General features: G+C 42.9%; 1 protein-coding gene across 1 annotated transcript in view; it reads right to left on the minus strand.

Moving 5' to 3' along the window:
* ksr2 (kinase suppressor of ras 2) overlaps positions 1-14,838 on the minus strand; it is a 157,720-nt gene that overhangs the window by 131,913 nt on the left and 10,969 nt on the right. Inside the window, 2 exon segments of the mRNA XM_039003191.1 lie at positions 11,363-11,513; positions 12,656-12,796. Of these exon segments, the coding sequence (XP_038859119.1) occupies positions 11,363-11,513; positions 12,656-12,796 (292 nt within the window).

The following is a 14,838-nucleotide window of genomic DNA, read 5'->3' on the forward strand; positions in this document are numbered from 1 at the left end:
TAGAATTAGTCATTGCAGTTCTATGGTGGACGTAATGATCTGTTGTTCAGATAAACAACACTATGGAAAGTTTTACGATCTGATCATATAGGCTACTGTCTGCTTGCATGGATCTCCTACACACAATCACTATCAGTGCTGCACTCAGTCTCAACATACAATAATACAACTTTGCACATAGTTACTCATAGTGTTGCATATGAATCAACTGCATGCATAAGCAAGGCCACATGAGTTAACCCCTGAGATGAGAGAGACTTCTAATGATCGAGGAGAACTGTATACGGGGTTAAACAGTATACAGGGGTATTGGGGTGGTATTGGGAGACGGCCTGTTTAATGGAGTACCTCTGTGCTCTACTCTCTCCTGGAGAGGCACCAGCCTCCTTCCTGCACTTCAAACACACGCAAGGACACACTGTGGGGACTCTGAAAGTGTGCTGCACAGTGCACCAAACTATTCAGACAAGACCGGGATGCAACGGGAAAAGAACCAGACGGATCGCTCCTCAACTGCTCAGAAAGGAATAGAAGGGCGCACGATCAAGCCTCCTTCATTAGCAAAAACGTACGACAAACAAGCCACTCGAAAATTAAAAAGTTTGGCACCTCCTCACTTGAAATGTTTCGAAATCATCAAAGAGCCTTCTTCACCCTTGAATGCCAGTAAACTGACACTAGGTCTGTAAATATAGATGATGACGAAACACCCCCCGCCCCCCCCCCCACACACACACACACACACAAAGCCCGCAATACTGAGGAGGATTTTAGTCAAATTACCAAAGGCTTCAGATCAAATCACAGCCCAGCCATTAATTAAACACAAGACCTGCATAATCCAATATTGTTTGCAGACATCCATGTAACTGATGAATAGTGTGAATAGTCCACGTCTTAGAGTATCCATTTCCCTGGAGTCTTTTCATTCTGTTGTCAGGGCTAGAACCCTGTGAAGTGACAGTTCTGGGAAGGCCTATACAGTAGAGAGACAATGGAGTGTAATCAGATACATAAAAACATTGCCTCATTAATGACTTAAAGAGGCAATCTGCAGATGCTACATCCATTTTTGAATATATCCATTAATGATATGTACCCACTGATTCTTGAAGAGTATCATTTATTAATGCCACACGAGCTTTGTTTTAACTGTCGTACCCCATCAGAACCCAAAATATAAGCTTGTTTTACTCCCATGTTTGTAAACAAAGTAAATGTAAACAAACACTTTATAGCCTCAAAACATGGTCCTTGCATCCATAGCGCTGTCTATGAATTTGAGAGTGGTTACATTTCTCCAGCCCCATCCCTCAGCTTTTTACCGAAACAGGGGCGGGGAATCGCTTTGTTATTGTTTCAACTGCTTATTTTCCCTTTAATTTTCCTAACCATACTAGTATTTTCCTTGCTCGGCTACCCATCCACTTCGCTCTGGCCAAACGCCAAGCCCACTAACGCTTCTTCTCCACGATGAGTCTGGAATTTATCTCCTCGTCGTGTGTATGTGAACACATTCAAAAAACTATTCTGATTCATCCCAGAAACCAATGAGTTGGGCCAGAACCTGAACACAAGTGTGTAAAGCCTGAGATAGAGACTGGAGGAGATAAGAATCCTATTGGGCAATGAATGAAGGAACATATAACACCCCACCCATCACACTGTCGACCAATCGCATTCATGTTGTCATGCTGCATCATTCAGTTGCTAAGCTAATCGTCACACAATCCCTTCTCAAAGTCAGGCTATCAGTTGAGAAATCTGCCTATTTTCCTCTAAAGTAACTAATGTCACCATTCCAAAGCTATATGATATTACAACAAGTTAATTATCTCACATCTCAGAAAAGATGTGTAATGTACTTGTTCACGAAATTCATGCTAATGTTGGGTTTTTGAGTTTACGCCCAATTGAGTCCCATTCACTCCTTGAAGGAGTGCTCTCCTTATCCCAGAATCGCCCAGAATGCACCACGCGGCCTATTAATGACGCATGGGCAACTTACAAAATGGCTGTTAATACGATTCCAATGGAGTAACCCATCTCCTCCAAAGTATCTCTGGTAACGTGCCATTGTCGGGAAATTAGTCAATGGCTTTGATCCTCTGATTGGTAAGAGATGAGTCTCAGACAATCTATGCAGTAATAGATAGAACAGTGGCATAAAATTCAATATGAGTCTTAGCAAATGGTTTATCAAAATTGTAACAGAACTTGACTGCAGTTAGTTCATGTGATCTCACTTGTAATAACAACAACAAAATATATATATATTGTTCATTATTTAGCTCTTCTTTATCCCATCTAATCCTTCTCTATGGGGCTCCCTATTGCCCAACCAGACTCCCCCATAGCTTACAATTACGTTATGTTGCACCCTATGAGTCCCCATAGCTCACAAATGTTCCAAAGCCCATTCATTCTAGTACTTTGGTTCCATCTGTCTGTAGAGTGGCATGTGCAGCCAGTTTTTTCTGTGTTGTCACTTTGCAGTAGCAGAGGCCCTATACAGTACAGTAGCCTGAATTATCTCCATAGTGCTTCACAACACTTTAGCCCAACAATACACCAGTCAGAGGAGATGTACTGTATGAGTAATTATCCAAGATAATGATTTTTGGTAAATGGCCAACACATTATACATCCCCATTGTCAATAGGAGATCTTTACATGGGGAGAGTGTTGGGAGAAAAGGTGGTTAACAGCATACTAATTGGACTAATTAGGACCAGGCTTTGGCTGTTGTGTGGTAAATGGCAGAGAAAGGCCACTGGGATTCTATCTGGTCCATTAAACTGCCATAATAAGGCTGCATGGCAAATGACACCCTATTCCCTACATAGGGCCCATAGGGCTCTGGTCAAAAGTAGTGAATAGGGTGGCATTTGGGATAAACCCTTTGTGAAAGGATGCCATATGCTCCTCGGGAAGAATCCCTGGAAGGATTGTTTTTTAATTTGTCTTTTGAATGGGATGACTGTGGACGACGGTGGTTCTTACGGCATCATCAGTAGCTAGACAGCACTTTATGTTGGCTAACTAATCTATCATTGTCCAGATGATAGGTAACCTAAAAGTTGTTGCTCCACCTTCTGGCATCTGTGAACATCCCCTCATTTCTCTCTCTTATTCTCACGCTTCATTCTCCTCTCATAACTGGAAGAAACTTGCTCTCCTCTCCCCTATTCTCTTCTCCTCTACCATACTCCTTCCCTCTCCTCCTCTCCTCTTCTCCTCTGCCATACTCCTCTCATCCCTTCTACCATACATCTTTCCTCTCCTCTTCTACCATACTCCTTCCCTCTCCTCCTCTCCTCTTCTACCATACTCCTTCCCTCTCCTCCTCTCCTCTTCTCCTCTGCCATACTCCTCTCATCCCTTCTACCATACATCTTTCCTCTCCTCTTCTACCATACTCCTTCCCTCTCCTCCTCTCCTCTTCTACCATAATGCTTCCCTCTCCTCTTATCCACTTTTCTTCGCTGCTCCCTCCTTTCCCTTCCCCATTCACTCCTCCTCTCTTCCTCTCCTGTACTGTCATCTCCTCTCCTTGTCTCTTCTCCCATACGCCTCTGCTCTCCTCTCCTCTCTCCTCCTCTCCTTTTTTTCTATACTCAAAGATGGCATTTGAAGCCAATTAATGGTGAGTGTAATTGAACCGGTCTTAAGGCATGGCAAGCGTGGGGACAGTCCGTTTAATGATGAAAAGATGAGTGAGGACAGATACTGAATCTGAGACTAACTTCAGGGCACGAATTGTCTCTCTCATGTAAACTTAGCTCTCAGCGTTAGGGCTAGATCAATACTATTAGTAAGGACAAGGCAGGATGTCTGGTTTACAGTGTGTGTGCGTGCGTGCGTGCGTGCGTGCGTGCGTGCGTGCGTGCGTGCGTGCGTACGTGCGTGCGTGCGTGCGTGCGTGCGTGCGTGCGTGAAGAGGGGCATGCTGGGTCATAGAATGTGTGGATATTGCAGCAACACAGAGGACCAACTGACGAGCCCCTAGCTGGAATAATATGAGTCATTACTAAAGCAACTTGTGCGCTGAAATACAAACCAAGAGCTTGGTTGAAAGCGACAATCACCTTGCATTTGTTTTTAACGTAATAAACTATTCTAAGTGTTCTTAATAGCTGACATTCTCATTTGCTCTAAGTGTATTACTTAGCTCACTTTTTACTATGCATTTATGCGTTACGTTTCTCTATTTGAACCTTTAAAACCTTTTTATGTATGCAACTGTGACAGACATCACTGTACTTCCTTAACCATACATCTTCCCCACTAACAAGCTCACACAGAGACTGAAACGCGGGACCTCTGTCTCGCAAACACACCCCACTGGGCACAAAATGGTGGAATCAACGTTGGTTCAATGTAATTTCTCAATGTATTGTGACGTGGAATCTACGTGGAAAATACGTCGGATTTTTAAAAAGTCATCAACATAAACTGCTGTTCTTCGAGGGTGAAATTTCAACCACAGGATTATGTCATCATGGTAATAAAATGTTATATATATGTTGAATTTGTACCTTTAAAACAATGTCAGATTTTTTTTATACACACTATCAGAAGAAGAAAAGACAGTCTGGGCAGCATCTCCTACTGGAGGATTGATCTATCAACTGCTACCCTTTAGACTCCCATCCAAGGTTTTAACCAAGCCCAGCCCTACTTAGCTTTGATATTTATTACTAACTATTAGCAATGAGCATGATTGTTGAGAAATCTCCCCTTAAAAACTAAATAGATTCACCTTTGCTATCGAAGTCAAGGGAGCAAGTAAAATGTTACCATACTTCATCACACATCAATTATGATATTTAGGCCTACAGTTGAAGTCAGAAGTTTACATACACCTTAGCCAAATACATTTAAACTCAGTTTTTCACAATTCCTGACATTTAATCCTAGTAAAAATTCCCTGTCTTAGGTCAGTTAGGAACACCACTTTATTTTATGTGAAATGTCAGAATAATAGTGGAGAGAATTATTTATTTCAGCTTTTATTTCTTTCATCACATTCCCAGTGGGTCAGAAGTTTACATACACTTAATTAGTATTTAAATTGTTTAACTTGGGTCAAACGTTTCGAGTAGCCTTCCACAAGCTTCCCACAATAAATTGGGTGAATTTTGGCCCATTCCTCCTGACAGAGCTGGTGTAACTGAGTCAGGTTTGTAGGCCTCCTTGCTTTTTCAGTTCTGCACACAAATATTCTATAGGATTGAGATCAGGGCTTTGTGATGGCCACTTCAATACCTTGACTTTGTTGTCTTTAAGCCATTCTGCCACAACTTTGGAAGTATGCTTGGGGTCATTGTCCATTTGGAAGACCCATTTCTGATCAAGCTTTAACTTCCTGAATGATGTCTTGAGATGTTGCTTCAATATATCCACATCATTTTCCTGACCCATGATGTCATCTATTTTGTGAAGTGCACCAGTCCCTCCAGCAGGAAAGCACCCCCACAACATGATGTTGCCACCCCTGTGCTTCACGGTTGGGATGGTGTTCTTCAGCTTGCAAGCCTCCCCCTTTTTCCTCCAAACATAACAATGGTCATTATGGCCAAACAATTCTATTTTTGTTTCATCAGACCAGAGGACATTTCTCCAAAAAGTACGATTTGTCCCCATGTGCAGTTGCAAACCGTAGTCTGGCTTTTTATGGCGGTTCTGGAGCAGTGGCTTCTTCCTTGCTGAGCGGCCTTTCAGGTTATGTCGATATAGGACTAGTTTTACTGTGGATATAGATACTTTGTACCTGTTTCCTCCAGCATCTTCACAAGGTCCTTTGCTGTTGTTTTGGGATTGATTTGCACTTCTCGCACCAATGTACATTAATCTCTAGGAGACAGAACGCGTCTCCTTCCTGAGCGGTATGATGGCTGCGTGGTCCCATGGTGTTTATACTTGCGTACTATTGTTTGTACAGATGAACGTGGTACCTTCAAGTGTTTGGAAATTGCTCCCAAGGATGAACCAGACTTGTGGAGGTCTACAATTTCTTTTCTGAGGTCTTGGCTAATTTCTTTTGATTTTCCCATGATGTCAAGCAAAGAGGCACTTTGGTAGGCCTTGAAAGGTAGGCCTTGAAATACATCCACAGGTACACCTTCAATTGACTCAAATGATGTCAATTAGCCTATCAGAAGCTTCTAATGCCATGACATAATTTTCAGGAATTTTCCAAGCTGTTTAAAGGCACGGTCAACTTAGTGTATGTAAACTTCTGACCCACTGGAATTTGTGATACAGTGAATTATAAGTTAAACAATCTTTCTGTAAACAATTGTTGGAAAAATTACTTGTGTCATGCACAAAGTAGATGTCCTAACTGACTTGCCAAAACTATAGTTTGTTAGCAAGAAATGTGTGGAGTGGTTGAAAAACAAGTTTTGCTGACTCCAACGTATGTGTATGTACACTTCCGACTTCAACTGTATATAGCATTTGCAAAGTCATCAACAGCAATTGTTGGAATTAAACCAAGAATTCAACTAAAAATAGACAATACAATATGCTTAGGGTTTCAACCTCTGGTTGATTTCAAATGTAATGATATTTAGGGATATTTAATTATATTTGGTTGTCAACGCAAACAAATATCAACATATGAAGAAAAGTTTTTTTCAAGTTCATTTGAAGTTTGATTTGATTTAGTCATATTCTATAACTTAGATTTTTGGTTGAGATGGAGACTTGAATCGAACCTATCAATTATTAATTTGTAGACAAACTGGAATTAAATCCAGACTAAGTCAGTGGCACAGATGGAACTATCCAAGCAGAAGATAAATGTAAATGTTGATATGTGGTTGCATTGTCAACCAAACACAACTCAATATTACCTTTGATTACAGTAGATAGCCTAAAGTTAAGGCTATCTTACAAACTAATGTAACATTCAACCTTAAAATGAATAACACATCCACGGCCACATTTTGATGTTACAGTAACTACATTTCTTCTTATCTAATCATATAAAGCGCAGGTCAGTAGAGATCGTCACAATTAAAGGTAATAATCTGCACAGAATCTCTTATGGCATTGAACAATCAATCAATCAATCAAATGTATTTATAAAGCCCTTCTTACATCAGCTGATATCTCAAAGTGCTGTACAGAAACCCAGCCTAAAACCCCAAACAGCAAGCAATGCAGGTGTAGAAGCACAGTGGCTAGGAAAAACTCCCTAGAAAGGCCAGAACCTTGGAAGAAACCTAGAGAGGAACCAGGCTATGAGGTGTGGCCAGTCCTCTTCTGGTTGTGCCGGGTGGAGATCATAACAGAACATGGCCAAGATGTTCAAATGTTCATAGATGACCAGCAGGGTCAAATAATAATAATCACAGTGGTTGTCGAGGGTGCAACAGGTCAGCACCTCAGGAGTAAATGTCAGTTGGCTTTTCATAGCCGATCATTCAGAGTATCTCAGAGTATCTCTAATATCTAAACATTTTAACTTTGCTGTGCTTTTAAAATGGTTGAAAGAGCAGTAATAGATATTTTGGTGACAACTAAACCAAAAATCTGACATTGTTTTTCCAATGGAATTTGGTTTTTCTTTTAGACCAACACATTGGATATTCATCTAACTTTTAGCTGTCTTTTTCAGTGGGTGAATATAGGTTGTAATCTCATTGATCAACGTCTCAACTAAATATGACCCAATTAGCCACATTGAAATGATGTAGTGTGCCCAGTGGGGCGTTTACCATCCCTTTGCAAACATCTTAACCAGCTACGCCACCAAAAAGCTAGCAATTCAGCTGTGCGGGTGGAGACATTTCAAGCTGAAGAGTCCGAGTGAGGTTACAAATCCTGTACACCGCAAAGTCTTTATTAGTCACTGTCTTGTCAAAAAAACAGAAGTGCTGGCCAACAAAGTCTGCGATGGCCTTAAGAGTCATTACAAAATAATGTGACAATTATTACTTTTTCATGTGATTCGAGGCAAGAGAATATTCTGCGTACTCATGTTCTGCGTAGGAGTTACAAAGACAGGCTTCCATAGAGGACGATGACGAATCCTCCCAACGGACCCCGTTCCTCTCAGATCATTTAAAAATGTAATATTTAAAAGTGGTGGCTGAGCGTGATGGTGTAGTGGTGGTTATATTCTTTCCCTTCAGGTTTAAAGAAAGGGCTGAGGCTGGGAGATAGAATAGGCCTTTCTCTCCCCTTCGCTCTGAGTATGAGTGGCCCTTATAGCAGCAGCGCAGTGTGTGGTGTTGCTATTACATTCACACCTCTCTCCAGCCATTCGTTTGAAAAGAGCCCATTAGTGTGTGTGTGTGTGTGTGTGTGTGTGTGTGTGTGTGTGTGTGTGTGTGTGTGTGTGTGTGTGTGTGTGTGTCTGTGTGTGTGTGTGTGTGTGTGTGTGTGTGTGTGTGTGTGTGTGTGTGTGTGCCTGTGTGTGTCCAGCGCCTGTGCTGCCTTTGTGAACCAGGAGGACTGGAGAACAAGCACAGCAGTAGTAGCAGCATTTTCTAATGGAACTGTCTGTATAACACAGAGCTACAGTCTTAGTTATCCATGTTGTGCATTGCTATCTAATGTATACCTGGGGTGAGTTGGGCTGGGTTGGATCTATTTCATGTATACACCTAGCCTATGTGTGATAATCTTTCAGGCTTGACGCACAAACACGCATGCACCCACACACAGAGAGCGAGAGAGAGAGAGAGACAGACAAACACACAGACACACAAAACATACACACAGAAGAAGGACAAACACAAGGACACACACACCCAGCTGGACCCTGTATGGGCGTCCTACCGCCTGGCCGGCTCCTGTGGAGGAAGTCAGAACTCAGCCGCCAATCAGCTACCGGCTGCAATCTAATCATGCCTCAGGAACAGACACACAGACCAGGCCAGACCAGTGTGTGTGTGTGTGTGTGTGTGTGTGTGTGTGTGTGTGTGTGTGTGTGTGTGTGTCTGTGTGTGTGTGTGTGTGTGTGTGTGTGTGTGTGTGTGTGTGTGTGTGTGTGTGTGTGTATCCAGCCACTATCTCACCCCAGCCCAGAACCTATTCAACACCCACAGGTTACAATGAACCTGCCTACTGCCTTGCGTAGGGTGCCATCTTCCGGATGGGATGTTAAACTGACTCTCTGTGGTTGTTAAAAATCCCATGGCACCCTACGCAGGGCAGTAGGCAGGTTCATTGTAACCTGTGGGTGTTGAATAGGCTCTGGGCTGGGGTGAGATAGTGGCTGGATACACATATATGACACACACACACACACACACACACAAAAGTAGGGGTGTTAACCCCGGTGACCTGGCCCCATTCCATCATGGCCACCTAACCTTACCCTCAATCCTAATTGACATATATCACTCCTTACCGCTCCACCATGCTAGCTGAGCGTTCTGGAACAAAAAATGGTTGCCGTGCAATACCCAAGTGGGTGCCACACATTAGTGGTGAATGAGGTGTGTTTCCCCCTTACTACAGTATGTAAAGCACTTTGTGCACCTCAATTGGTAAAAAGGTGCTATATAAATCCAATTCATTATTATTATTATTACTGGAGTTAGCTGTGTGTAGAATCAAAGGAGAGAAGGGAAGTGAGCCGATGATGAGCATTTGGGCCGACGGGGCGTTGTGTTATCTGACAACAGTTTGGTACGTGAACAGGTTTTCCTGAAGCAAGATCTGCAGTCTTTTTTTCATTTGGAGAAAAGAAAACGGTCTGTGTATTATGGCTTTAATGAGGAGAACACTGCAGTGACAATGCAACTATGCTCAACTTGGCTTTGACAACATGTCCTAAAGTATTCCCAGTGAAACATATGAGAGACACATCTGGTGGGCATTAATTCAAACATGTAGGTGTGTGTGCGTGTGTGTATGTGTGTGTAGGAGGAACACACACGCATAACATGACAGGTTATCAAACCTTGTTATCAAACCTAGTGATAGTGCTGGTTTCCTGATGGTCTAGTGCCCCCTTCTGTTCAGCCCGCAACACTACAACACTATGCTGCTCAGTTCAGAAAATAAACACGTGGTCTGTGCTGCCCTCTATTGGACAAAGTAGCATTGGACTAAATGCCCTGTGTGCTCAGAGTGTGCATCACAATAGTCTACAGCAGTGGTTCCCAACCTTTCTCAGTTACAGTACCACCAACAAAATGTTGCTCTGCCCTGAGTACCGCTGAAGTACCCCCTCATGTGCATTTTACCAGTGGGCCTATGGTCTCATTAATCTTCTCAAGTACCCCTTGTGGATAGGCCAAGTACCCCCAGGGTCCTAGTAACCCTGGTTGGGAACCACTGATCTACAGCAGCCTCCTCTCCTCGTATCCACCCTTCATCTATGCTAATCTGAAAACACTGGACAGGTGAAAGCAAAATGTTTTACCTGTCTGATTATTTTACCACGGTGGAGATAAGAAAAGGAGGCGAGGAGAGCCTTTTAACAATTGAGATACACCCATGGAGAGGAATGAGGAGACAAGACTACTATGAGAATATCACTCAGTCACAGATAAGGGGTTGACTAGCTCTAGTTGTTACAGTATATGAGGGCAGAGAGACTAATGCTTAATTAATACAATAATGGCAAGAGTTATTAATGACTCAATATCGATCATTTATCTCCAAGATATTTTCTAGATATTTCCCTTTCTGTTCTATTCTGGGCTTTTGCCAAATCAAGCCTTGTATTATTTGAACCTTGCAGGATTTTGCCCTAGTCCAGCACTAACACAACACAATAAACTAGCAGAATCAACAGATTCAATCCTACCATTCATTGTAAACTCCAGCCCTCATTGTGAACAAACACATAATATCCCCATATCAAACAATGACCCACTTCTAAATGTTTTATTTGACAGTTTCCACACTGAAGGCACATTTCTGAGACTGCATCCTACTGAATTTATAATGTGCTGCAAAATCTGGTCAACAGGGGGCGACATTCACCATATTATGAAAACTCCTCATGAACTGTACGTATAGATAGCCTAGTACTACAATCCTGATCTCACGAGCTGCATAAATATGTTTTTCGTGTAGCTTGTAGAGAAACATACGTAAGCTCGCGAGATCAGGATGGTAGTATGAGGCTACTGTATAGTACACTCACTGAAAGCTTGCCAAGAACTGGCTGTGGGCCTTGCTGAGGCAATAACAACCTGGAGAAGAGTCACGGTTACATTCCAGAGTGCCCTCCCTCTCTCTGTTCCTTCCTCAGCGATTGCATGTGTTAGGGCCCTACCTGACTTGTCCCCACTGTCTGCCTTTCTTCCCTCTCGCCTTTCCTCCCTCTCGCCTTTCCTCCCTCCCTCCCTCCCTCTCTCTCTCCCTCCCTTCGTGTGTGTCGGGTTCCTACCTGACTGGTGGGCTTTCCTGAGGCAGGACAGAGAGGCGTTGAGCCGGGCACACTCCTCGTCGTTGGCTCCGAACCTCTCCATGGCCTCACACACCTGCTCATCACTCATCTCCAGCAGCCCCACCAGAGTCACGTCGCCCGGATCCATCTCCTACAGAACACACACAAGTAACCTGGTCCCAGATCTGTTTGTACTTTTGCCTACTCCGTTGTCATGGACAACTCCATAAGGAGCTGGCAAAAAAAGCAGAAACAGACTGGCACCCTGGGTAACACTCAAGTACTATGAGTCAAATTCCAGTTATGGCAGGCAATAGCGACTGCAGGTTTAAATTTCTCCCACACAGGGAGTCAGCATACCTGGTTTCCCAGGTCTAAATCAGACACTAATTTAAAGGGAGACCAGCAGACTACTAACACTCGTATTTACAAAGAGTAAATTTGGGCCCGTATTTACAAAGAGTATCAGAGAACGCTGATATAAGACCAGGTTTGCCTCTTACATGCTTATCATTACATGGACTTGGAAATCCTTTATCCTACATCAGCACTCCTACCATAAGACACTTGGTAAATACAGGCCCTGGTCTAGTCACACTGAGTGGCTCCATTCCTATTGTAACCGTGTTGCTTCCGTCCCTCTCCTTGCCCCAACAAATCTTTCTCCTTTGTCAAATAAAGTCTTGATTATTACATTGCTGAAATCCCAATTTGAATCTTTTGATCAAGTGGTTATAGCCTACTGTTATACCTAACATATTTGTGTCAAATTCCTGACATTACCATGTTGCACCCCATCATTTCTTTCAAATTATTTTAATGCGTCAGTTTGATTTTTCCCATATAGAAGTGTTCTGCACAGATATGTCGCATTTATGACAACACGCAACCTTGTTGGTGGCAGCCTACCTGAATGTATGGCCTATAGCAGTTATGCATTTAGATCCATTCAATCCTCATGAAGAGAAGCGAATGCCGTCTGAGCCTTATTCTAGTCCTATGTTTTATTCAATGTTAAGAAAAGTCTCCCATGAAAAAGGTCATGTTTCAGCCTCTGTCTTGCATAGAGCACTAATCTAGCCATTTCACATCGGCTACACTACCAGGGTAACACCCCTGGCCCAGACCCATATAGTGTCTTTCATCCTATTGCCAGAGGAATTTCAATACTAAAAACATAACTATTTTCTTGTTTTCCCTTAGTCTTACTTGCACAAATTGTGCAGACCATCGGCTATTTGTAAGAAGGCTTTCCTTGCGATGATAGTGATACGTGGATGTAAATCAATGTACCTCAGTGACCTCCTTCCTCAGGTTGACGATGCGGAACCAGTGTCCCAGTCTGGGGAAGTCCTGTAGCTCAGTGCTGTCCTCCTGTGAGGCCACTCTCACCTTACAGGACAGCTGGCGACTGAAGTACTTCACCAGCTTTCCCTGCAGGGGGAGACAGAGGGACATGTGTGAGTTAGAGACGGAGGAGCACAACCAAAAGTTTCGGATAGCTATGGATGCATGGAATCCTAGTCCATTAGAGCAGTACTTTTCAAATCTCACTTTTGGGACCCCCAGATGTTTCACAAATATGTTGTAGTGCTGAACTAGTTTGATGATTAGTTGATGAGTTGAATCAGGTGTGCTATCTCTGGAATTGTTCAAATAGATGTAACAGCTGGGACAGGTTTGAAGTAGGCTGCATTCAATAAAACATATTGTGAAGCTATACATTGTTTGTTTACAAAGACTTAATGACCTCCAAAACAATGGAATAATATACACTACATGACCAAAAGTATGTGGACACCTGCTCGTCGAACATCTCATTTCAAGATCATGGGAATTTATATGGAGTTGGTTCCCCCTTTGCTGCTGTAACAGCCTCCACTCTTCTGGGAAGGCTTTCCACTAGATGTTGGAGCATTGATGCAGGGACTTGCTTCCATTTAGCCACAATAGCAGTAGTGAGGTCGGGCACTGATATTGGGCGAATAGGCCTGGCTCGCAGTCGGCGTTCCCATTCATCCCAAAGGTGTTCAATGGGGTTGAGGTCAGGGCTCTGTGCAGGCCAGTCAAGTTCTTCCACACCAATCTCGACAAACCATTTCTGTATGGACCTCATTTTCATGCTGAAACAGGAAAGGGCCTTCCCCAAACTGTTGCCACAAAGTTGGAAGCACAGAATCATCTAGAATGTTATTGTATGCTGTAGCGTTAAGATTTCCTAGCCTGAACCAACAGCCCCAGACCATTATTCCTCCTCCACCAAACTTTACAGTTGGCACTATGCATTCAGGCAGGTACAGTTCTCATGTCATCCACCAAACCCAGATTCATCCATCAGACTGCCAGGTGGTGAAGCGTAATTAATCACTCCAGAGAACGCGTTTACACGGCTCCAGAGTCCAACGGTGGCGAGCTTGGCCATGGAAACCCATTTCATGAAGCTCCCGACGAACAGCTCTTGTGCTTCCAGAGGCAGTTTGGAACTCGGTAGCGAGTGTTGCAACCGAGAACAGACGATTTTATGCGCTACTCGCTTCAGCACTCGGCGGTCCTGTTCTGTGAGCTTGTGTGCCTACCACTTCGCGGCTGAGCCGTTGTTGCTCCTAGACATTTCCACTTTACAATAATAGCCCTTACAGTTGACCGGGGCAGCTCTAGAAGGGCAGAAATTTGACGAACTGACTTGATGTAAAAGGTGGCATCCTATGACGGTGCCAAGTTGAAAGTCACTAAGCTCTTCTGTGAGGCCGTTCTACTGCCAATGTTTGTTTATGGAGATTGCATGGCTGTGTGCTCGATTTTAATCACCTGTCAGCAACAGGTGTGGCTGAAATAGCCGAATCCACTAATTTGAAGGGGTGGCCACATACTTTTCTATATACAGTGCATTCTGAAAGTATTCAGACCCCTTGACCTTTTCCACATTTTGAAAATTGATTAAATAGTTTATTTTCTCATTATTCTACACAAAATAACCCATAATTACAAAGCAAAAACAGGTTTTTAGAATTTTTTGCAAATGTATTAAAAACAAAAAAATGCAATATTACATTTACATAAGTATTGTGTTATTGACTGTACATTTGTTTATGTGTAACTCTGTGTTGTTGGTTTTGTCACACTGCTTTGTTTTATCTTGGCAGTTGTAAATGAGAACTTGTTCTCAACTGGCCAACCTGGTTAAATAAAGGTGAAATAAAAAATAAAATAAAAAGTATTCAGACCCTTTACTCAGTACTTTGTTGAAGCACATTTGGCAGCGATTACAGCCTCGAGTCTTCTTGGGTAAGACGCTACAAGTTTGGCACACCTGTATTTGGGGAGTTTCTGTCATGTTCACTGTCTTCAAACTCCCTGTCCTAGATGAGCCAAGGTGCAGCGCAGCGTACATGTAATTCCACATTTATTTTAATCGTAGTGAAACCTTCACAAAAAGAACAGGTAAACAGAAACAAACGTGACGCAACCGTGGCGCA

The sequence above is a fragment of the Salvelinus namaycush genome, chromosome 1 (assembly GCF_016432855.1).
Source record: "Salvelinus namaycush isolate Seneca chromosome 1, SaNama_1.0, whole genome shotgun sequence".
Lineage (NCBI taxonomy): Eukaryota > Metazoa > Chordata > Actinopteri > Salmoniformes > Salmonidae > Salvelinus > Salvelinus namaycush.